Genomic DNA, 25319 nt, shown 5'->3' on the forward strand with positions numbered 1-25319 from the left:
AAATTATCTTGTTGGGGGGAGGGGAGGAGAAAATTGTGAGTTTGAGAACATCCTAGGTTACATAGTGAGACTTATGTCTCCAAAGAAAACAGTTTTATTTAAATTCCTAATAACTTGTTTCAGTCTTTTTTGTATATGTGTGTGTGTGTGTGTGTGTGTAGGCGTGTGCTCGCGCACACGAGTGCACACATACATGTGCATTTGGGTACTGGGCCTTGAACTCAGGGCCTAGGGGTTGTCCCTGAGTATTTTATTTTTTATTGTGAAAATACTGTACTGAGGGGTTACAATTACATGGGTAAGATAATGAGTATATTTTTATCAAGCATTGTAGCCTCTTCCTTTGTTTCCCCTACCCATCCCTTCCCATCCTCTTCCCCCCCCTCCCCCACCCTGAGTATTTTTGCTTAAGGCTAGTACTCTACCTCTGAACCACAGCTTCATTTCTGGGTTAATTGGAGATAAGAAGCTAACAGACTTTACTGCTGAAGCTGCCTTTGAATGTGGATTCTCAGATTAGCCACCTGATGAGATAGTTTTGTGCTGGTTCTGGGGCTTGAACTCAGAGCCTCTGTTCTTGCTTGGCTTTTTGCCTTATGGCTGGTATTCTACCACTTGAGCCATATCTTTCCTTTTGGCTTTATGCTGATTTAATTGGAGATAAGAGTCTTCATAACTTTTCTGCCCAGGTTGACTTACAACCTCCATTCTCAGACCTTTGGTTCCCAAGTAGCTAAGATTACAGGCCTGAGCCACCAGCAAAATTTAAAGAAATTTTTTGTATTTCATATTGGAAGATCATTTTCAATGTTTAAAAATATTCAAAGGGATGGGAATGTGGCTTAGTGTTAGAGTGCTTGCCTCGCATGCATGAAGCCCTGGGTTTGATTCCTTTGTAACACATACACAGAAAAAGCCAAAAGTGATGCTGTGGCTTAAGTGGTAGAGTGCTAACCTTGTGCAAAAACAAGCTCAGGGACAGTGCCTGGGCCCAGAGTTCAAGCCGAGAACTGGAAAACAAACAAACAAACAAACAAACTTGATAATAAATGAACAGCTACTTGGGAGGTTGAAATGGAAAGATCATTTGAGCCCAGGAGTTTGAATGCAATCTAGCAATATGCTGAGATCTTACAAAAAAACTAAACTGTGCATGGTAGCACACATATCTCTAATTCTAGCACTTGGAAGCTGAGGCAGGAGAATTTCAAGTTTGAGGCCAACTTGAACTGCAAAAGGAGTTCCAGGCCAGGAACTGAGTGCATCATAGCTCAAGTGGTAGATCAAAAAAGTAAAGTGATTTAACAAAATGAATAATAGGATGCTGAAATATGTTGGGGCTGGGGGGGAGGGGGATGGGCAGTGAGAAAAGGAGCACACAAATGGAAGGAAGAAACCAAATATATGATATTCAATGTACATTATATTCAGGGTACATTATAAAAATAGAGCTATGTAACTTGAGGGTAAGGATGGGATGGGGAAAGAACGGGGAGAAAGATGGAAGGGGTGACATTGACCAAGAAGCATTGCATCAAATAAAAACAAATACTACACATAAATATTATTTCAGTATAAATCATTAGCTGCCACTGGCTTGGCTGCTTCTTTGGCTTTGGTCCTTATGCACCAGACATCCTTACAGTTGTGTGTAATGTAGCTAGTTGGGTTGGATTTGGATTTAATATCTTTTTGCTGTTTTTAACCATCTCAAGGGCTGGGAAGGTGGCTTTGTGGTAGAGTGTTTGCTTTACATGCATGAGACCCTGGGCTCAATTGCTTAGTACCACATAAACAGAAAAGGCTGGGAGTGGTACTGTGGCTCAAGTGGTAGAGCACTAGTCTTGAGCTGATGAGTCAGGGACAGCGCCCAGGCCCAGAGTTCAAGCCTCATGACCTACCAAAAAAAATTTTTTTTTCAAGTGCTTTTTTTTTTTTTTTTCCTCCAAGACTGGGACTCAAACTCAGTATCTGACACTTTTGCTCATTGCTGGTTCTCTACCACTTGAGCCACACCTCCAACCCCTTCAAATGCTTTTCTGTTCAATTCAAGATTGTATTCTTTTCTTGGCTAATTTAGGAAAGATGTTCCTAATTGGAGGCTTAGTCTTCTGTTTCCCCCAGGGGTTCTAAAATGTTTGTTCCTGGAGTGCATATTCTTGTCATTTTTTTTCCTTTTTCCCTTTTTCTTTCTCCTCTTTTCCCTTTTTTGTAAGCATGGGGTGGGAGGGCAGTGTATCTTTGAACACCAGGCTTTGTAAGCTATGTCTCCCAGCCCTCTCAGTCTTTTAGCTAAGAGGTGACAGTAGCTTACCTGTAATCCTAGCTGCTCAGGAGGCTGAGACCTGCAAGATTGTACTTTGAAGCCAGCCTGAGCAGAAGAAAGCCTTGCTGGAGGCGTGGCTCAAGTGGTAGAACACAGTGGTCCAAAATAGAAGTAAGTGCCAGACCCCTGAGTTCAAGCCACAGTAGAAACATAAGAAAGGAGAAGTTGGGCTGGGAAGTTGGCTCAGTGGTAGAGCGCTTGCCTTGCATGCATGAGGCCCTGGGTTCGATTCCTCAGCACCACATAAGCAGAAAAAAAAAAAAAAGCTGGAAGTGGTGCTGTGGCTCAAGTAGTAGAGTACTAGCCTTGAGCTGAGGAAAGTGCCCAGGCCCAGAGTTCAGGCCCCACGACCGGACAAAAAAATAAAAAAAAGAAAGGAGAGGTTATAAAGTGGCACCTGGCATGTGGTAGACACTCATTATCACAGAATGGAATGAAAGACTCATCATTTTAGACTAAATACAGTGTCCACCCCCCCCCCAAAAAAAAAGAAACAAAAAAGGGAAGAAAGAAAGGAGAGAGGAAAGAATGGGAGGTGTTCCCTGATCTGAGAAACATGTAGAGTAGGAATTTGTATTGAGAAAGTCAGAAATGGTTCAACTAGACTTGAGCATTGAAACTCAGGGACAGCACCCAGGCCCAGGCCTGACAAAAAAAAGAAAAAAAAGAGTTGAGGGTGGGGGAATGCATTAAGATAATCAAGAAAGAAATGTACACACACTTTTAAGAATCCAAACCAGCTGTAGCTACATAGTGAATCGAATTGGTCGTGTGGTCGTTGTGTGGCTTGAACTCTGGGCCTGGGTGCTGTCCCTCAGCTCTTCAGCTCAAGGCAAGCGCTCTACCGCTTGAGCCACAGCACCACTTCCAGTTTTCTAGTGGTTTACTGGAGATAAGAGTCTCAGGAACTTTTCCTGCCTGGGCTGGCTTTGAACTGCAATCCTCAGATCTTAGCCTCCTGAGTAGCTAGGATTACAGGTGTGAGCCACCAGTACCCAGCTTGAATTGCTTTAAAAAGAAATAGAGCTGCTTTTGTATTATACCATCAAGAATACTATGTTTTATTATTTAAAACAACACTGAAAACTGAAGTATCTGAAACTGGTATTGCAAATGCTAGAAACAATAGCAAGTTCAAGCTCAACCTGGGCTACATAGTAATTTCTTATCACTATATAAATAGAGAAACTATAAAGTGTCTGGGGGAAATGTTATAACAGATGGCAAAAGTTTGAAATTTTATTTTTGAAGGTCAAACTGCAGGTACATATGTTCACAGTTGCTTGGTTGATTATCTTTTTGGTCAGTCGTGGGGCTTGAACTCTGGGCTTGGGTGCTGTCCCTGCACTCTTTTTTTTTTTGGGGGGGGGTCCATTCATGGGGTCTAAACTCTGGGCCTGGGCACTGTCCCTCAGCTCTTCAGCTAAAGGCTAGCGCTCTACCACTTGAGCCACAGCGCCACTTTCGGCTTCTTTCTTTTTGCTTATGTGGTGCTGAGAAATCGAACCCAGGCCCTCTGGCATGCAAGGCAAGTGCTCTACCACTGACCCACCTTCCCAGCCCCAAGGTTGATTATCTTTTATCTTTATCTTTTTTTTTTCTTTTTCTTTTTTTGCCCTAGGCCTCATGCTCTCAACCTTTTTACTCAAAGCTGCTGCTCTATCACTTGGGTCATATTTCTGCTTCTAGCTTTCTGCTAGTTAGAGATGAGAGTTACACAGACTGGTCAGCTCTGCCTGGCTTTGGATCTCAATCTTTAGAACTCAAGACTCCTGAGTAGCTAGGGTTACAAGCATGAGCCAACCAGTATCTGGCTGGGTGTCCACTTTAAAATGTTGTGTTAAATGAGAAGAGAGGGCTCAGAAGGTGGCTCAGTGGTAGAGCGCTTGCCTTGCATGCATGAGGCCCTGGGTTCAATTCCTCAGCACCACATAAACAGAAAAGGCTGAAAGTGGCACTGTGGCCAAATGGTAGAGCGCTAGCCTTGAGCTGAAGAGCTGAGGGACAGCACCCAGGCCCAGAGTTCAGGCCCCACAACTGACAAAAATGAATGAATGGATGAATGAATGAATGAATGAATGAATGAATGAGAAGAGAATGAGCCCAATGAAAGAACTCTGGAAACATCAGAGTTTGGAAGGTTGGTAACAAGGAAAGATGTTTTAGGGAAAAGAGAAGATAAAAGAACCAGGTGGCTTCTCAGAAGCTAAGTAAAGTCAAAGCTTGCTATAGGGAAAGGAATTTGATAGTATAGTGCTGAATGGAAGAACTTCTAGTGAAGAAATAGACTGAGTACTTTGCAGCATCTTTCCCCTGAAAATACAACTAAATTCTGCCCAACAAGAATAATTATAAAATAGACCTTTTATGTTAGTATAGATTTAGACATAGAAAAGTTACAAAGATAGTTTAAAGAGTTCCTGTATACTCTGTACCAGTTCTCCTTAGTAGTTTTTGCCTAATTACTTTTTTTCTCCCAGAATCCCATTTGGAATTACACTCTCTATATAACTGTCTTGTATCTTTAGGCGCTTGTAGACTCTGTTGACAGGTTTTTCTTTTGTTTTGCTTTGTGCCGATCTTGGGGCTTGAACCCAGGGCCTGGCCACTGTCCCCGAGCTTTGGTGCTCAAAGCTAGTGCTCTACCACTTGAGCCACAGCTCAACTTCCAGCTTTTTGCCTGGCAAAAAGGTTTTTGAAATGACAAAAATTCAGAAAAAATTTTCAGACTGGGGACATGGCTCAAGTAGTGGAACATTTGTCTAACAATTACAAGATCCTGAGATCAATCCCCAGTTTCAAAAAAATAAAACATGAAATGTTGAATAATTCATGGTTTATTGTAATAGAAACAAAAACATAAATATAGCACTGAACAGTAATAAGACTGCTGTCTGCCAAAACTAATATGACTTATTGAATGCCTTTTATGTGCCACTTAAGATCCATCATCCTTAAGAGTTTTTATCTAATGAGGCTAATGTTTGATAGAGAAATGATAGACAATTTAAAAAATGAAAAAGTAAGTATTGTATGAAAAGGTGATACAATGAATGGAAAAAACAAGTAAAAATAGGCCAGGTGCCAGTGGCTCATGCCTGTAATCATAGCTACTCAGGAGGCTGAGATCTGAGGATTGTGGTTTGAAGCCAGCCTGGGCAGGAAAGTCTATGAGACTCTTATTTCCAATTAAACACCAGCAAAAGTGGGGGGGGGCGCGGAAGGGGGGGAGATAGCAGAGAGATTGTTGGATAAGTTGATCACCTCATCTGAAAATTCAAAATATAAAATGGTTCTGAAAGTAAAAGCACTCTGGTCTCAAGCAGTCTCAAGGAAGCAGTCAAGATAGACTTTGAGAGAATGAAAATTGAATATAGCTCTGAGTTAATTGGGTAGATATAGAGATATGGAAAGTATCGTTAGAATTAAAATCCTAAGGTATAAACATGTCTTGTATGTTCAAGGAGCAGTGTAGCTAGAATAGAATGAGATGAAAATTAGATGATGGTAGATGAGATGGCAGAACATGCAGAGCAAGGTCTTTGTCTTTTATTTATTTTTATTTTTTTGGATGGTCCTGGTGTTTGAAGTCAGGGCATGGGTAGTGCTCTACCACTTGAGCCACAGTGCCACTTCCAGCTTTCTAGTGGTTTATTGGAGGTAAGAGTCTCATGGACTTTATTGTCTGGGCTGGCTTTGAACTTCGATCCTCAGATCTCAGCCTCCTAAGTATCTAGGATTATAGGCATGAGCCACCAATGTCGGGCCATTTGGTAGTAATTGAAAGGAAAAAGCAGATTTGGACATTTGGGTGGGTTACGTTAGAAGAGTGTCTTTGGTTAGTATTAATTTATCCAATAGAATTAGTAATTATAGACCTGCAAAATACTTGTTTAATGTTAACTGTGAAGTTACTGTGCTCATGGAGTTCATGGTGTGGTGGGAAGATGTTTAACAATAATAGATATTTTCAGCTGCAAGTGAAAAGTGTGGTATCTAGCTGTGTATGAATTGAATGGTTTTTGTTTTGTTTCCTGTCTTTTGGTTTTGAGGATCCAACCGAGGGTCTTGTACTTCCTAGTAGGACTCTACTATAGAGCCACATTCTAGTTCTCTATACAGTGTCCATTAAACTACTGATGAAGAGCATAGAATGTAATAATATGAGGATATAAGAATGTAATAATATGAGGATATATATAATTAAATTTTTTTTGGGGGGGGGGTCTGATTGTAGGGCCTGAACTCTGGGCCTGGGCGCTGTCTCTCAGCTCTTCAGCTCAAGGCTAGCACTCTACCACTTGAGCCATAGCGCCACTTCCGGCTTTTTTCTTTTTGCGTATGTGATGCTGAGGAATTGAACCCAGGGCCTCATGTATTCAAGGCAAACGCTCTACCATTGAGCCACCTTCCCAGCCCCTAAAAAAAATTTTTTGATTGTGTTGAGGTCTGAAGGCCCTGTACCACTTGAACTACGCTATCAACTTTTTTTTTTTTTTGCGAGTCCTGGGGCTTGAACTCAGGGCCTGGGCACTGTCCCTGAGTTTCTTTTGCTCAAGGCTAGCACTATACCATTTGAGTCACAGTGCCTCTTCTGGCTTTTTCTGTTATGTGGTACGGAGAAATCGAACCCATGGCTTCATACATGCTAGGCAAGCATTCTACCACTAAGCCACATTCTCAGCCCTCAGCTTTTTTCTTTTGTTGGTCATGGGGCTTGAACTTAGGGCCTGGGCCCTGTCCTTCAGCTCTTCAGCTAGCACTCTACCATTTGAACCACAATGCCACTTCCAGTTTTCTGTTGGTTAATTGGAGATATAAGAGTCTCAAGGACTTTCCTGCCCAGGTTGGCTTTGAACCTCAATCTTCAAATCTCAGCCTCTTGAGTACCTAGGATTACAGGCATGAGCCATGGGCTTTCAACAGCTTTTAAAAAAAATTATTATTATTATTTTTTTTGGGTCTGGTTGTGGGGCCTGAACTCTGGGCCTGAGCGCTGTCCCTCAGCTCTTCAGCTCAAGGCTAGCACTCTACCACTTGAGCCACAGCGCCACTTCCGGCTTTTTTTTCTGCTTATGTGGTGCTGAGGAATTGAATCCAGGGCCTCATGCATGCAAGGCAAGTGTTCTACCACTGAGCCACCTTCCCAGCCCCTATAATTAATTTTTTTTTTGTTGGAAAAATGTTGTACAGAGGGCTTACAGTTACATGAGTAGGGTAAGGAGTACATTTCATAGTGAGCATTGTTACCTCCTCCTTTATCCCCCCCCCTTTTTTTTTTTAACTCAGCCTGACTGGCTTTTTGCACAAAGCTCTATCACTTGAGCCACAGCTTCACTTAGGCTTTTGTGGCTGTTAATTGGAGATAATAGTCTCATGGACTTTCCTGCCCAGGCTGGCTTCAAATGGTGATCCTGAGATCTCAGCCTCCAGAATAGCTGGCATCACAGGTGTGCACCAGTGGTTCTGGCTTATCAGCTCTTTTTGTATTGGTTATTTTCCAGAGAGCCTTACTTCAAATCCAGCCCTTTTCCTGGTTAGAGATAAAGGTCTTAGGTGGTCTTTAGGCTTTTTCTGCTCAGATTTTTCTTCAGATCATCCTTACTAGGTATGCTTCACAGGCACTCAGCTCTGTTGGGTTTCAGTTTCTGATGAAAATTCAGGGCTTATTCCCTGGTTTATAAACAGATGGTGTGGCTATGTCTTCACTTTGCAAGTGTTGGGGAGGCATTAGTGCTTCTGTCTAAGGCCCTACATTATGACCTCTGACATCTTTTAATGATCAACTTTCTAAGTCCTGTCTCCAAATAAAGTCACTTGGAGAGTTGGGGCATTAATATATTAATTGGTAAAGGGTATATACATACTAGCAGCAAATTTGTAACTTCAATCAAACTCTCAACATCAGGAAATGAACTGTTATCTAATATAATGTCTAAATAATGGTACTGATTGATTGTTGATACTGGTGCTTGAACTCAGGGTCTGGGCATGTTCTTTTTGTTGTGTTGTTGGTTGTAGAGCTTGAACTCAGGGCCTGAGTATGGTCCCTGAGCTCTTTTGCTCAAGGCTGACACTCTACCACTTTGAGCCACAGCACTGCTCCCTGGCCTGGCTCAAACTATGATCCTCAGATTTTGCCTCCTGAGTAGCCAGGATTACAGGTGTGAGCTACCGGCACCCCGACCTCTCTTAACTTTTTTGCTCCACTTCTAGCTTTTTGGTAGTTAATTGGAGGTAATAGGTCTGAGAACCTTGATCCTCAGATCTCTGCTCCCTGAGTAGCTAGGATTACAGGCTTGAGCCATCAGTTCTATCTGTGTTTATCAGTGTTTGATCTCTCAGTTTCACATGCTGAAAGTTTCAACTTAGTGATATTAAGAAATGGTAGAGGCTGGGAAGGTGGATCAGTGGAAGAGTGCTTGCCTTGTATACATGAAGCCTTGGTTTCGATTCCTCAGCACTACATAAGCAGAAAAATGCCAGAAGTGGCACAGTGGCTCAAGTGGTAGAGGGCTAGCCTTGAGCTGAAGAGCTGAGGGACAGTGCCCAGGCCCTGAGTTCAAGCCCCATGACCCGACAAAAAAAAAAAAAGAAAGAAAAAGAAAAGAAATGAAATGACAGGTCCTTTTAAAAGGTAGGACCTCCTAGAATAGTTATTAGGTTATTGAGGTGGTCCCACTTAGGAGTATTATTTGTCTCATGGAGTGAGTTTTCTTTTCCTTTTTTTTTTGTGGGTCCTGGGGCTTGAACTCTGGGCCTGGGCACTGTCCTTGTGCTCTTTAGCTCAAGGCAAGTGCTCTATCACTTGAGCCACATGGCCACTTCTAGTTTTCTAGTGGCTTATTGGAGATAAGTGTCTCATGGACTTTCCTGCGTGGGCTGGCTTTGAACAGAGATCCTCATATCTCTGAGTAGCTAGGATTACAGGCATGAGCCACAGGTTCCCAGCTGTTTTTGTTTTTGGTTTTGTTTTTTGGTTTGTTTTTAAATTGGTCCTGTAGATTTTATGCCATTTACTTGTTGATGTAACTGGGCCAGTTATCCTGTAATATATCTCTTTTTCTAGATTTGTCTAGTTGGTTCCTTATGATGTAACTACTTTTTATTATTTCTACTACTGAAATTATTTACCACCTTTTCTAAAACTCTCCTGGAGAGAAGCTTTTTATGACAAGCACTAAAACTTTTTATATAGTAGGCCTGGAACTCATTATGTAGATCAAGCTGGCCTCAAGCTTGTGATCTATCTTTCTTTTCCTTCTTTTCTTCTTTCTTTCCTTCCCTCCCTCTCTCTCTCTCTCTCTCTCTCTCTCTCTCTCTCTCTCTCTCTCTCTCTCTCTCTCTCTTTCTTTTTTTTTGGGGGGGGTCTGGTTGTGGGGCCTGAACTCTGGGCCTGGGCGCTGTCCCTCAGTTCTTCAGCTCAAGGCTAGCGCTCTACCACTTGAGCCACAGTGCCACTCCGGCTTTTTTCTTTTTGCTTATGTGGTGCTGAGGAATCGAACCCAGGACCTCATGCATGCAAAGCAAGCGCTCTACCACTGAGCCACCTTCCCAGCCTCTCTCTCTCTCTCTCTCTCTCTCTCTCTCTCTCTCTCTCTCTCTCTCTCTCTCTCTCTCTCTCTCTCTCTCTCTCTCTCTCTCTCTCTCTCTCTCTCTCTCTCTCTCTCTCTCTCTCTTTCTTTCTTTCTTTCTTTTCTTTCCTCATGGGGCTTGGCCTCTGGGCCTGGGCACTGTCCCTCAGATTTTCAGCTCAAGGCTAGTACTTTACCATTTGAGCCACAGTGCCACTTCTGGTTTTCTGAGTACTTTATTGGAGATAAAAGTCTCTTGGACTTTCCTGCCTGGGCTGGCTTTGAACCGTGATCCTCAGATCTCAGTCTCCTGATTAGCTAGGATTACAGCCGTGAGCCACTGGTGCCAGGCCTGGTGATCTTCTTTCTTAAGCCTTTGGAATGCTCTGATTATAGGCCCATACCTGGCTGAATTTTGAATTTCCATCTCTTTTTGGGCCAGCACTCTTTTCTGTGTGGTGTTCTTATAATAGATGGCAGCCATGAGCCACAGTTCTCAAAGGGTCATGTACTCATGAGAGTAAACACTACTCTTGGGAAGCCATGATATTCATCCAATAACATTGGTATATTGAATTCATTTTCACCTTAGAATAATGATTTGATCTGGGTGTAACCCAACTGTAAGCTCAAAGAGCCCCTTTATATAGGAGTTTTTACTATCAGTGGTTTCAGGCCCCCACTGGGGGTCCTGGAACTCCTGCACATAATTGAAGACTACAACACTTCTGTGTGGAGGTGGAGTTGGGGGTATTGGTACCCATCTTGAGCTTGAATTCAAGGCCTGAGCACTGTCCCTGAGCCCTTTTGCTCAAATCTAGCACTCTACCATTTGAGTACTCTACTTCTGGCTTTTTTTGTTGATTAATTGTAGAGAAGAGTTTCTCAGACTTTCCTGCCTTGGCTGCCCCAAACCATGATCCTTATATCTCTCAGCCTCCTGAGTAGCCAGGATTACAGGGGTGAGCCACTGGCACCCAGCTCTACTTTACTTGGTTGTTTGGTTTTTGTTTTTGTTTTTGTTTTTTTTGCTTGTTTTTGTTTTTAGAGAAGATAATTTCCATCCAAGTATTTCTGCTTTTTCTGCAAACATAGCTATTCACTTATCTTCTGACAGTAAGAGAGAATGTGGATAGAAGGCTTAAGAATAGAATTATAGGGCTGGGAAGGTGGCTCAGTGGTAGAGTGCTTGCCTCACATGCATGAGGCCCTGGGTTCCATTCCTCAGCACCACATAAGCAGAAGAAGTTGGAAATGGTTCTGTGGCTCAATTGGTAGAGGGCTAGCCTTGAATTGAAGAGATGAGGGACAGTGCCCAGGCCCAGAGTTCAGGCCCCACAACCACCACCACCACCAACAACAAAAACTATAAAAAAAAAAGAGTGGAATATGTTGGGCTGGGAAGGTGGCTCAGTGGTAGAGTGCTTGCCTTGCATGCATGAGCCCCTGGGTTCAATTCCTCAGTACCACATAAGCAGAAAAAGCCAGAAGTGGCACTGTGGCTCAAGTGGTAGAGTGCTAGCCTTGAGCTGAAGAGTTGAGGGACAGCGCCCAGGCCCTGAGTTCCAGCCCTACAACAACAACAACAACAACAACAACAACAACAACAACAACACACACACACACACACACACACACACACAAAAGAATGCGCACACACACACACACACACACACACAAAAGAATGGAATGTATTTGAAATACCTTTACGATAATTGAGAAGATGTTAATTAAGAACATATGGAAAGGGCCGGGAAAGTGGCTCAGTGGTAGAGTGCTTGCCTTGCATGCCTGAGGCCCTGGGTTCAATTCCTCAGCACCACATAAGCAAAAAGAAAAAAGCCGGAAGTGGCGCTGTGGCTCAAGTGGTAAAGTGCTAGCCTTGAGCTGAAGAGCTGAGGGACAGCGCCCAGACCCAGAGTTCATGCCCCACGACCGGACCAAAAAAAAAAAAAAAGAACATATGGGACTGTAACAATTAGGTTCCAGTTCAAGAGGGAAACCAAGTTTATTCCGTCTCTAGCAGACTCCAGCAGCAGAAACAAAGATATAATAAAGGCGTTTAGATCAGTCCAAATTTAGAATGTGAATGAGTACACCTGATCAAAGGCTAAATTAGGGGAAGAAAGAAAAGAGAATGAGAGTTTTGAAAAGAGTGATTTAAATAATGTGTCAAATACTATGGAATTGATAGACAAATAATTGAATACTAGAAGAGACTGATGAGAGAAAATAAAGATCTGAGATTGTGCTAGGCATTATGGCTCATGACTATAACTCTGGCTACTTGGTAGGCAGAAATTGGCAGGATTGGTATTTTGAGGCTGGCCCAGGTAAAGAGTTTGTAAGACCCCCCTCCTTGGACCAATGAAAACCTGGACTGGTGATAGGCACTTGTCACCCCATCTGAAGGCAACCTAAGAAGGAGGATCACAGATCCTGCCAAATAACACATAAATACAAGATCCTATCTTAAATAGCTAAAGTAAAATGAGCTAAGAGCATGACCCAAGTAGTAGAGCACTTGCCTAGCAGGCAGAAGACCCTGAGTTCAAACCCCAGTACTGCCACCACAGTGAGATCTTAACGAAATTGATGAACAAATATAATGAAAATCTGAGTGCGTATGCGGTCTAGTGAAGGGGTTAAGGAGTGATTCTTACCAAATTTGAGATCAGGGAACTTGACTGACTTAGCAAAACATGATGGATCATCCATTGGATATTAAGAGTTCTCCAGCACAATAATGAAACTTGGGAACTCAGATTCTAGATAATAAAGGTATAGTTGTGGGCCTTTGGAAAGTTTAGCCTAGGTATGTATACAGATCAAATTATTTGCAGAACACTCAACCTAGCAAATGAAAGTAGCCACAGAATCAGTAAATAGGTCTGAGTAATATCTAGATTAGCTAATGAAAAGGTCTGATTAGAATCTTTCTACCAATCTTGGTCTGTTTCTGCCTCCATTGGAGTTTATTCAACTCAGTTTTCTTTGACTTCCCAAATAATTGAGAGAACAGTTGTGTTTTATTTTAGCTTCTCTGGAATTAATGGTTTTTGTTTGTTTGATTGTTTTTCTTAGTATCTAAGTGATCTACTTAACGAAACAGAAACTTTGAACAGAAATCAATTTCTAATAGTTTTTGTAAACTGATCCATTTTTTTAGTCATTCTTCCATCCATGTAATTACATTTATCCTTTTTATATCCATATAATAAAAGGAGTTAACAGCTTGAAAACAATTTATTTGTAATAAGTTGAACTAATTTCAAAATGACCCATTTTGTTCCCTTTGTTTTTTGTCACCTCTAGCTGCATACCCCCATCGTTTGAATCTCTTTTACCTTGCCAATGATGTCATACAGAATTGTAAAAGGAAAAATGCAATCATATTCCGTGAATCGTTTGCTGATGTACTTCCTGAAGCAGCTGCTCTAGTGAAGTAAGTAAATTATTGCTCTTTGGGATCTAAGATTTAGAGTTTTAGTTTGCCCACTCACCTGTTAGCAGAACAGTAATTGCACATAGTTGAAAATAAAAGGAAATTTTGCCTAAGTTAGCAAGAACAGTAATTGCACATAGTTGAAAATAAAAAGGAAATTTTGCCTAAGTTGTTCAGGATAACTTTCATGCTTATTCACAGTTACCTTTGTTCTGTTTTTTTTTTTTTGTTTGTTTGTTTTTTTTGGGTCCGGTCATGGGGCCTGAACTCTGGGCCTGGGCGCTGTCCCTCAGCTCTTCAGCTCAAGGCTAGCACTCTACCACTTGAGCCACAGCACCATTTCCGGCTTTTTTCTTTTTGCTTATGTGGTGCTGAGGAATCGAACCCAGGGCCTTGGGCATGCAAGGCAAGCGCTCTACCACTGAGCCACCTTCCCAGCCCTGAGGGTTTTTTTTTTGTTTCTGTTTTGTTTTTTCTTTGCTGCTGGTTATTGAACCCAAGGCCAGGTATATACGAGGCTAAAGCTTTACTTTGAGCTATGCCCTCCAGTTTCCACTTTTTTATTTATTTTTATTTTGTTTTTGTTTTTTTGTTGGTCATAGGGCTTGAACTCTGGGCATGGGCACTGTCCTTGCGCTCTTCAGCTCAAGGTGAGCACTCTACCCTTGAGCCACAGCACCACTTCCAGTTTTCTAGTGGTTTATTGGAGATAAGAGTCGCACCGACTTTCCTGCCCAGGCTGGCTTTGAACCGTGATAATCAGATCTCAGCCTCCTGAGTAGCTAGGATTACAGGTGTGAGCCACTGGTGCCTGGCTCCACTTTTTTTTTTAGTGTGCGTGCGTGCGTGCGTGCGTGCGTGCGTGCGTGCGTGTGCGTGCGTGTGTGTGTGTGTGTGTGTGTGTGTGTGTGTGTGTGTGTGTGTTGGGGGATGGTGTCCTGTGGCTTGAACTCATGGCCTGGGTTCTATCCTTGAGATTTTTTTTTTTTTTTTTGGTCATTATGTGGAGCTTGAACTCTGGGCCTGGGCACTGTCCCTGAGCTCTTTAGCTTAAGATAAGCACTCTACCACTTGAGCCACAGCACTACTTCTGTTTTTTTGGTGGTTAATTGGAAATAAGAGTCTCATTTCCAGACTTTCCTGCCTGGGCAGGCTTTGAACTGCGATCCTCAGATCTCAGCCTCCTAAGTAGCTAGGATGACAGGCATGAGCCACCAGTACTGGCTTCCTTGAGAGTTTTTGCTCAAGGCTACAATCTACCACTTGAGCCAAAGCTCCGCTTCTGGTTTTTTAGTGGTTAATTGGGAATAAGAGTCACATGGATTTTCCTACTTGGGCTGGCTTCAATCTATCATCCTCTAATCTCAGTCTCCTGAGTAGCTAGGATTAAAGATATGAGCCACAAGCACCCAGTTCACTTTTTCTTTATCATTTATCATCCCAGCTGTGGTCAGAAGCATAAATGGAAGAATCATGGTCTAGGCCACCCCAGGCAAGAAAGTAAGACACTACCTCAAAATAATCAGCGATGAGTGCCAGTGGCTCACGCCTGTCATCCTAGCTACTCAGAAGTCTGAGATCTGAGGATTGCGGTTCAAAGCCAGCCCAGGCAGGAAAGTCCATGAGACTCTTATCTCCAATAAACCACTAGAAAACCAGAAGTGGCACTGTGGCTCAAGTGGTAGAACAGTAGCCTTGAGCACAAAGAGGCTCAGGGACAATGCCCAGGCCAACAAAAATGAAGAAGAAAAAAATAATCAGGGGGCTGGGAAGGTGGCTCAGTGATAGAGTGTTTGCCTTGCATGCATGAGGCCCTGGGTTCGATTCCTCAGCACCACACAAATAGAAAAAGCCAGAAGTTGCACTGTGGCTCAAGTTGTAGAGTGCTAGCCTTGAGCAAAAGAAGCTCAGTGACAGTGCCCAGGCCTTGAGTTCAAGCCTCAGGATTGGCCAAAAAAAAAAAAAAAAGATTAAAAAGAAAAATAATCAGAACTGGGTGCCTGTGGCTCACGCCTGTAATCCCAACTACTCAGGAAGCTGAGATCTGAGGATTCAAAGCCAGCCCAGGCAGGAAAGTCCGTGAGACTCTTATCTCCAATAAACCACCAGAAAACTGGAAGTGGCACTGTGGCTTACATGGTAGACCACTAGCCTTGAGCTGAAGAGCTGAGGCACAGCGTCCAGGCCCAGAGTTTAAGCCCTACAACTGACAAAAAAATAAATGAATAAATAAAAATAGAAATACTCTGCCACTAGCCATGACTTCAATAAGTTACAGATTACAATTTTTTTTAATTTTTATTTTTTTGGTGGGGCTTGAACTCTGAGCCTGGGGGCTATCCTTCAGCTCTTCAGTTCAAGGCCAGCACTCTACCACTTGAGCCACAGCACCACTTGCAGTTTTTTAGTGGTTTATTGAAGATGAGTCTCACAGACTTTCTTGCCTGGGCTGGCTTTGAACCACGATCCTCAGATCTCAGCCTCCTGAGTAGCTAGGATTACAGGCGTGAGCCACTGACACCCAGCACAAAATAATAATTATTATTATTTTGCCAGTCTTGGGTCTGAACTCAGGGCCTAGGCACTGTCCCTGAGCTTCTTTTTGCTTGAGGCTAGCAGTGTACTACTTGAGCCACAGCACCACTTCCAGCTTTTTCTATGTATGTGGTACTGAGGAATCAAACCCAAAGCTTAATGAATGCTAGGAAAGCAATCTACCACTAAGCCACATCCTAGCCCTTATTTTTTTAATTTTTGAGATAGGGTGTCCTTATAGGTCCTATCTTAACCTCCAACTAGCAAGCCTCCTGGCCTCAGCTCCCCTAATTCTGGAACTACAGACATGTACCACCAAACCTAGCTAAGAAGAATACCTTTAGGGAATGGAAAGTTTGTTTGATGTGTGTATGTGTATGTGTGTGTGTTAGAGATATAACTTAGGGCCTAGGTGCTCTCTTAGCTTTTTCATACAGAACTGGGGCTCTGCCACTTGAATTACCCCTCTACTTCTGGCTTTTTGGATTTATTGGAGATAAGAGTTGCATAGACTTTCCTGCTAGGTTGGCTTCAAACCATGATCCACAGATCTTGAGTAGCTAGAACTATAAGCATAAGCTACTGGCCACCCAGTTTAAGAACTAAAAATTTACTGAAGAGGGCTGGGAAGGTGGCTCAATGGTAGAGCACTTGCCTTGCATGCATGAGGCCCTGGGTTTGATTCCTCAGCACCACATAAGCAGAAAAAGCTGGAAGTGGTGCTGTGGCTCAAATGGTAGAATGTGGTAGAATGTGGCTCAGGTGGTAGAAGTGGCAGAGTTCAAGTCTCATGACCGACCAACAACAACAACAACAAAAAGAAATGAAAAACAAATATATATACATTTGATTATAACAAGATTAAATTTCTGGGCTGGATAAGTGGCTTGCTGATAAGACTGCTTGCCTAGCTTACCCAAGGTACTGTGTTCAGTCCTCAGCCCTGAGAGTAGTGGGGGAAGGAGGAAGATGTTTAAGGGATGTTGGCAATTGAATCAAATCAGAATATGGAGAAGTTAATGTCAGCTACAGGGTGGGTAGCACAAGAACCATACCTAATAGGGATTAAACTGGCAAGGAGTGGTAGGTTTTATATGTTTGTGGCTCACTGAAAACATGAGGATTTCCTTTATATCCCTGGTCACAAGTTTAGTAACCTTACTTGCTTATATAATGTAACCATTTGGGGGATCTGCTTTTAATTTGAACTAGGGTTACTAATTCATTAAATAAATTAAAAAGAACCATGAGAAAAATAGAGGGCAGGGATGGGGTGTGTGTAACTCATGTTCTAGAGCCCTTACTTACCTAGGAAGTCTTAGGTTGAATCCTCATTACTAGAGATGGAGAGAGGGATATTTGTATACCCATTATTCACAGTAGCTAACCACAATAGATGAAAGAAAGAAAGCAGTCCAAATGTGTATTTAATGACTAAAATGTGATACATATATATGATAGAATTTTACTGGATCTTAAAAGAAAGGAAATTCTGATACATGTTAAACAAGTATTGTAAGATTCCACTTACATGACTTAACTTAAATAGTTAAATCCAGAGACAGAATATAGAGTGGTTATTGTTAGAGGAAAAGGAGAATGGGGGCTGGGAATGTGGCTCAGTAGTAGAGTACTTGCCTCATATGCATGGGGCCCTGGGTTTAATTCCTCAGTATCACATGAACAGAAAAAGCAAGCCAGAAGCGGTGCTGTGGCTCAAGTGGTAGAGTGCTAGCCTTGAACACACAGAGGCTCAGGGACAGAGCCTAGGCACTGAGTTCAAGCTCCAGGACCGGCCAAAAAAGGGAGAATGGGAGTTATTGGTAAATAGGTATAGTTTGTTTTGCAATGAGAAAAGAGTTTGGCTGCCTAGCACATTAATGTACTTTACTGAACTATATATTAAAAATGGTTAAGATGAGCTGAGTGCTGGTGGCTGAATTGCAGAGGATCTAGGATTGAGACCAGTTTGGGCAGAAAAGTTTGTGAAACTTCATCTCCAAAATAACCAACAAAAAGCCTGGCTGGAGTATGGCTGAAGTGGAACTCGCTAGGCAGATGAACAAGCTGACAAGCTTGAAGCCTTGAGTTCAAACCCTGGTACAGGCAAAATGGAATAAGATAAAGGTGGTAAAGATGGTAAATTTATGTGTGTGCTTTTACCATTACTTTTTAAAAAACAACAAAATTTGGAAACATGCTACAAAATGACATGAGCTTTGAAAACATCATGCTGAAATAAACCAAGAATAGCACAAATACTGTAGAATTGCATTTGTATCTAGCCCAGCAGCTGTGGCTCATGCCTATAATCTTAGCTACTCAGAGATCTGAAGGTTGTCATTCTAAGCCGCCCTGGTAGGAAAGGCCATGAGACTCTTAGCTCCAATTAACTCAGAAAAAGTTGGGCCTGTAGCTCATATAGTAGAACATCAGCCCTGAGTAAAAAAAAAAAAAAAATTAAGGAAGCTGGGTGCCTGTGGCTCACGCCTGTAATCCTAGCTACTCAGGAGGCTGAGATCTGAGGATAGCTTGTTCAAAGCCAGCCCGGGGAGGAAAGTCCGTGAGACTCTTATCTTCAATATCTTCGAAAACTGGAAGTGGCGCTGTGGCTCAAGTGGTAGAGCGCTCGCCTTGAGCTGAGCGCAGGTACAGCGCCCAAGCCCAGAGTTCAAGCCCCATGACTGACCCAAAAAAAAAAAAAAAAAAAGCAAAAAAAAACCCCTAAGGAACAGCACCCAGGCCCTGAATTCAAGCTTCAGTACTAGCATACTAAAAAATAATAATAATAAATAAGCAAAATATCTAGCCAGTGGCACACAGTTATAATCGTAGCTTCTCAGGAATCTGAGGATTGAGGTTTGAGGCCAGGTTGGGCAGAAAGTATGCATGAGATTCTTACCTCTAATTAAATTCACCAGCAAAAAAATGTGGGATGGAGGCATGGCCTCCTGTAGAGCTCTAGCAGTGAGGGGGGAAAACAAAGCAAAAACCCCCCAGCAAGAGCATGAAGCCTTGAATTCATGCCCATCCCTCCTCCCCAGCAAAATGTAGAATAGGTAAATCCATAAACATAGAAAGTAGATCAAGGCTACCAGGAGCTGGTCAGAGAGAGGAAGGGCAATGAGAAGTTAGTGCTCTAGCAGTGAGGGGGAAAAACAAAGCAAAAAACCCCCAGCAAGAGCATGAAGCCTTGAATTCATGCCCACCCCTCCTCCCCAGCAAAATGTAGAATAGGTAAATCCATAAAGATAGAAAGTAGATCAGAGGCTACCAGGAGCTGGTCAGAGAGAGGAAGGGCAATGAGAAGTTAGTGTTCAATGGACAGAGTGATATGCCTAAATGTGGCTCTTCTTTTCCCTACATAATATTGAAACCTTACTACCCCATTTTGGTACTATTAAGAGTAGAGCTGTTGAGGGGTGATTAGGTCATGATGGCTCTACCCCCACGTTTGGAATTAGTGTTTGTTTGTTTTTAAAGGGGTCTGAGAAAGTTAATGAAAAGTTTTGGCAACATTGGCAGTGGTGATTACATACATTGTGAGTATAATTGGTGCCACTGAATTACGCATTTAAGAGATGTAGCTCTGTGACAGAGTGCTCACCTAAGTGGTCATCCAAGTTCATTTATAGGGGAAAACAGAGGAAGGAGGAAGGAAGAAAAGTGTGTGTGTGTGTGTGTGTGTGTGTCTGTATCTGTGTGTGTGTCTGTGTGTGTGTCTGTGTGTGTGTGTGTTGTAAGATATATATGATAATTCTACCTAGTTTTTATTTTTTTCCCTGTCATGAGCCTGAACTCAGGGCCTGGGTACTGTCTTTTGCTCAAGGCAAAAAAAAAAAAAAAAAATGGAGCCAGAGCTCCATTTCTGGCTTTTTTGGTAGTTTTAGTCTGACAATCTTGTCTTGCCTACCCCAGCTGGCTTTGAACCTTGATCCTCAGACCTCAGCCTGCTGAGTAGGTAGGATTACAGGCTTGAGCCACTGGTGCCTGGCAAATTATGGCAGATTTTATGCTACATATATTTACTTAAAGTTTTATAAAAGGAAAAGGCCAGGTATGTGGCTACTCAGCAGGTAGAGGTACTAGAGGGTTGCAGTAGGAGGCAAAAACGTAAGACCCACTCTGGGAGAATGGGGGAGGCAAAAGGACTGAGGTGGGTTTCAGGTGGTAGCGTGCTTGCTTAGCAAGCTGGGGGTTCTGAATCAAATCAAAGCAGCTAATGATTTAAAAAAGAAAAAAAAAAGCCGGTGCCAGTGGGCTCATGCTGTGATCCTAGCTACTCAGGGGCTGATATCTGAGGATCACTGTTCAAAACCAGCCTTGGCAGGAAAGTCAGTGAGACTCTTACTGCCAATTAGCCAATAAACCACCAGAAAACCAGAAGTGACACTGTGGCTCAAGTGGTAGCCATGAGCTGAGGGACAGCGCTCAGGCTCAAAGTTTAAGCCCCATGACTAACCCCCCCCCCAAAAAAAAAAGTGGTACTTAAACTGACAGACTTGTCAACAGCAACAGTGAAAGATAGAAAATGTTTTGTGTCATTGATAGTAGCTTATATGAAACCAAATCAAGCCCATTTTTGCCATTCTCTCTTCTAACATGTGAGAATGCTACAAGAAGGCCTTTACTAGACACTGAGGCTGCCTAGTATCTTGATCCTAGACTTTTCAGCCTCTGTAAGAAATAGTTTTTTTGATGCCAGGTGTTGGTGGCTCACGCCTGTAATCCTAGCTAATCAGGAGGCTGAGATCTAAGGATCACGGTTCAAAGCCAGCCCAGCTGGAAAGTCCATGAGACTCTTATCTCCAATAAACCACTCAGAAAACCAGAAGTGGTGCTGTGGATCTAGTGGTAGAGCTGAAGAGCTCAGAGACAATGCCCAGAGTTCAACCCCCACAATGACAAAAAGATAGACAGACAGAGAGACAGAGAATGGAAAAGGAAAGAAAGAAATCATTCTTTTGGTTTTTTGGTTTTTTGGTTTGTTTTGTTTTTTGGTTGGTCCTGGGGCTTGAGCTCTGGGCTTGGGCGCTGTCCCTCAGCTCTTCAGCTCAAGGCGAGTGCTCTACTGCTTGAGCCACAGCGCCACTTCTGGTTTGCTAGTGGTTTATTGGAGACTAGAGTCTTACAGACTTTCCTGCCTAGGCTGGCTTTGAACCGTGATCCTCAGATCTCAGCCTCCTGAGTAGCCCGGCCATTCTTTTTGTTTTTTTGTGCAGAAGCTGGGTGCTGTCTCTGAGATCCCACACCCACCGTCCTCCCCAAGGCTAGTGCTCTGTTTGAGCCACAGCTCCACTTCTTGGAGATACGAGTCTCATGGACTTTTTTCTTTTCTTTTTTTCTTCTTTTTTCTTTTGTTGGCCGTGGGGCCTGAACTCTGGGCCTGGGCCCTATCCCTCAGCTCTTCAGCTCAAAGCTGGCGCTAGTCTACTACTTGTGCCACAGCACCACTTCTGGCATGCAAGGCAAGCACTCTGCCACTGAGCCACCTTCTCAGCCTTTTTTTTTTTTTTTTTAAGAGTCCTAGAGAACATTATCAACTACCTCTTTGCTTCCCTTTTTGCTCATTATTTTGGCAAATTACTGAAAGATGATGGTTCCAATGAAAAGGACTAAGTCAATATTTTTATACTGTTTTTCTTTAGGGATCCATCTGTCTCTAAATCTATAGAACGAATCTTTAAAATCTGGGAAGATAGAAATGTATACCCAGAAGAAATGATTGTGGCACTTAGAGAAGCTTTGAGTAAGTATCTTTTTTTCCTCCTTAAAAATTTTTTTCATCAGTGTCTACAATTCTGTATACATAGGAGATAGAGGATTCTATTATGTAATAAAAATTTTAATCTGGCTTTAAAACTAAATTCTTGTGAAAATCTAGATCTGTTTGAATGAAAAATTTAAGTAGAATTAGTTTTGGGCTGAGAGATTGGATTTTATTTCTATTGACTGAAAACATCAAGCACATTGATAATGGCTATCTGATTATTTTCATGCATTTGCTTTAATTGAACATTTTAAAACTGTTCCTTAATCGTATTTAATAAACATTACTCTTGTCTTCGTGTTTGGAAAGTTTTGGACAGTTTTTGTACTCACCAAGCTATTTGGTAGTAAGTATATATGAAGTCTTTTTTTTTTTTTTAAAGCATACATTAGCTATGCAAGGGGAAGGATTTTACCGTGACATTTCCATGCATGTATATAATATATTCTAAGTAATTCCCCCATCATTTATCCCCCTTCCCTTCCTAATAAAATTTCAGTCAGTGTTTTCTTTTTCTAAAGTTAATCTAGTTCTTAGATATTTGACGCATATAATTAATCAAATAGAAGTTGGTGATAATCTACTACCATGACCATTGTTTGACTAGAAATTTGTTTTTAAAATAACCATTTTCTAAGAAGCTGTTAAATTCTTACTTGAGTGTGTTAACTGGAATCTTTAAGCCTCCTACCCTATTCTTTGCACAATGAGGAATTTCATTGATTATAAACATTGTTTGACAGCTTCTTAGATCTAGTGGGTGTTTCTATTTTTTTATAAAAATGAAAGAAAAGGAAAGAGAAAAACTACAGTCTCGGATTGCCTTTTTTCATGCTGCAACTTTGGCACTGAAGTGGACAAACAGAACAGCTTCCCATAATGCCAGATTGCAAAAACTGAAATGTTTTCCAGGTACCTCTTTCAAAACTCAGAAGCAGCTGAAAGAAAATCTGAACAAACAACCGAATAAGCAGTGGAAGAAATCACAAAGTAAGGAACAAAATCTCAACTAATATAAAATTATCTCCTCTTTTGGAGCAGAAGAAAATGTAGACCATTTGACATCGTACCTGGCATAAACCATGGGCAAGCCTGTGTTTTCCAGGCCTGGGAGGCTCCCAGTTACTTACATTAAACAAGCCATGATGAAGTTACTTCCTAAAAATTCTCTTACACAAAGGAAAAGCAGAAAAAGGGTTTTACTGAGTGAAGATTCACAAGTAGTTGGGGGATTAAAAGAAGAAGAAAATACTTGATAGTGCCCAGGCAAATTCTTAGGTTCAAAGATATATGAAGTTAGAGGCAGCTGACATTAAACAACAGAGCTGAAGAGGAGACTAGGCATTAAGAAGCATGTCTGTGGTAGCCATGAAATCCTTCTGATTTGGGGATACGCTCTGCCCAGTTAGACTTGAGCCTCATATCTCATATCCTGGCAAGAAGCTCATTTTCTCACAGGAGCTCCTATTATATTGACCGTATTTACCCAGCATGTGATCAAGGGAGTGAAATACTGCATGTGATAGGCTGCTATGGGAAAACTGAGGAATACTGAGAGACTTGAAGGTGTGGAGGGAACAAGGTAGAAGACAGAATTGGGAGGTGAAACAAGACAGTTGGGAAGGTTTTGTTCCATCAAGCATATGATGTTCATCGTGATTAAGAGTGTTGTCTGACTTTTTTTTTGTTCATGAGTTGCATGCTTAGAAACAACGAGTCATCATTTCAGCCAAAGTTCAACCACAGTGATACTTTACTTAAGATGTCCCTTGCCTTTTTGTTGTGGTTGTTGTTATGAATTGAGTCAGCAGAAAAATCCAAAACTAAATATGTGGGAATAGAGTTGGTATTTTTTTCAGCCAGTGGTCAGGATTAATTGGATATCCTGTTCCTAAACACTTACTTTGAGGTATTCAGATCTTCTTATACTCAGTGAGATTAGGAAAAGAAGGTACTTTATGTATCTCACGTCTCCAAATCAGCAATTCTAGGACTCCCAAGAGTCTGCTGGAGGTAAGTTGGTTAGACTTAATCTAAATAGTGTATTTTTTTATTACCATACTTAAGAGTATTTAAATTTCATAGTCCATTACTCTAGGAATTATGATTTAACTGTGCATGTTTGCTATGTACTTGAAGAATATTCCCTTAACCTAATATATCTAAATTTTTCCTGGATTTAGTAAATTCTATGCATTGGTATTCTCAGTTACCTTTTCTTTAATTCCAACAGCATCCGCGAATCCAAAAGCTGCTCTCAAGTCTAAAATAGTCGCTGAATTCCGAGTAAGTTACAAAATGTTTAACTACAAGAAAGTATTATTTACCCATTTTTAGTTACAATTTCATCTATAGGCCAATAGTACTTAGATTTACTCTGTTGTACTATTACATTCTAAACAAGCTTAAACTGTTCTAAAGAAGCCATATTGGGATTATTAGATAGTTTTATCTGTTTCCCTAATGGGAGAAATAACCTTCCAAATACTTGTTATGAGCTGAGTTCTGTGTTTCATGCCAGAAGGAAGCTCATCTTTCTTTCTTTCTTTCTTTCTTTTTTTTTTTTTTTTTTTTAACTTACCTGGGACTTGAACTCAGGGCCTGAGCACTGTCCCTGAGTTTCTTTTGCTCAAAGCTAACCCTTTACCACTTGAGCCATAGTGCCACTTCTGGCTTTTTCTGTTTATGTGGTACTGAGGAATCAAACCCAGTGTTTCATGCACGCTAGGCAAACACTCTACCACTAAGTCACATTCCCAGCGCGCTCATCTTTCTTTGAAGCTCAGTTAAATTAGCAATCTCAAATAACAAAGATTGTGTTTACCTAATTGGAATTGTTTTTTCTGTCTGTTCTGGGGCTTTGAATTTGGCCTGGGTACTGTCCCCAAGCTTTTTCCTCTCAAAGCTAGCATTCCATCACTTTGAGCCATATATTACCATTTCCCGTTTTTTTTGGTGGTTAATTGGAGAGAAGTCTCACAGACTTTCCTGTCTGAGCTAGCTTCAAACTGTAATCCTTAGATCTCAGCCTCCTAAGTAGCTATAATTATAGGCATGAGCCACTAGCACCTGGCTAATTGGATTTTTTTTTTTTTTTGGCCGGTCATGGGGCTTGAACTCTGGGCCTGGGCATTGTTACTCAGCTCTTCAGCTCAAGCTCTACCACCTAAGCCACAGCACCACCTCTGCCTTTTTCTGTTTATGTGGTGCTGAGGAATCGAACCCAGGGCCTCATGCATTCAAGGCAAGCACTCTATCACTGAGCCACCTTCCCAGCCCCCTAATTGGAAATTTTAAAGCATGTTAGTGGGCCTTTGTCTCTCTCTACATCCCATCCTCTCCTCCTCTCTCTTCTCTCTTTCTTCTCTCTTCTGCCCTGCCTCTTTTTTTTTTTTGCCTTTGTCTTGCGTTTCTCTCTTGAGCCTGCCTGCCCTCCCTCCCCCTTCCCCTTTTCTCCCCCTCCGTCCCTTCCTCCTTTCCCTCCCTCCCTCGTTCGTTTCTTCCTTCCTTCCTTCCTTCTCCCTCCCCTCCCCTCTCCTCCCCTCTCTTTTCACTTCCCTGGTTGGTCATGGGGCTTGAACTCTGGGCCTGGGCGTTGTCCCTCAGCTCTTCAGCTCTACCATTTGAGGCACAGCACCACTTCCAGGTTTCTGGTGGTTTATTGGAGTC

The 25319-nt window shown here is 42.1% G+C and overlaps 1 protein-coding gene across 4 annotated transcripts in view; it reads left to right on the forward strand.

Annotated features, from left to right (window-relative positions):
* The window catches only part of LOC138827475 (regulation of nuclear pre-mRNA domain-containing protein 2), a 71404-nt gene that overhangs the window by 17707 nt on the left and 28378 nt on the right, over nucleotides 1-25319 (forward strand). For 2 of the 4 annotated variants that reach the window (XM_070023002.1, XM_070023006.1), the window contains 4 exons: nucleotides 13216-13345; nucleotides 21529-21629; nucleotides 22563-22640; nucleotides 23884-23936. In XM_070023002.1, the coding sequence (XP_069879103.1) occupies nucleotides 13216-13345; nucleotides 21529-21629; nucleotides 22563-22640; nucleotides 23884-23936 (362 nt within the window). The remainder of the gene's footprint in view (nucleotides 1-13215; nucleotides 13346-21528; nucleotides 21630-22562; nucleotides 22641-23883; nucleotides 23937-25319) is intronic. The other 2 variants (XM_070023005.1, XM_070023007.1) reach the window with 1 other exon arrangement.

Source organism: Dipodomys merriami, unplaced genomic scaffold, assembly GCF_024711535.1.
Source record: "Dipodomys merriami isolate MVZ:Mamm:240054 unplaced genomic scaffold, mDipMer1.0.p SCAF_156, whole genome shotgun sequence".
In the NCBI taxonomy this organism is placed as follows: Eukaryota; Metazoa; Chordata; class Mammalia; order Rodentia; family Heteromyidae; genus Dipodomys; species Dipodomys merriami.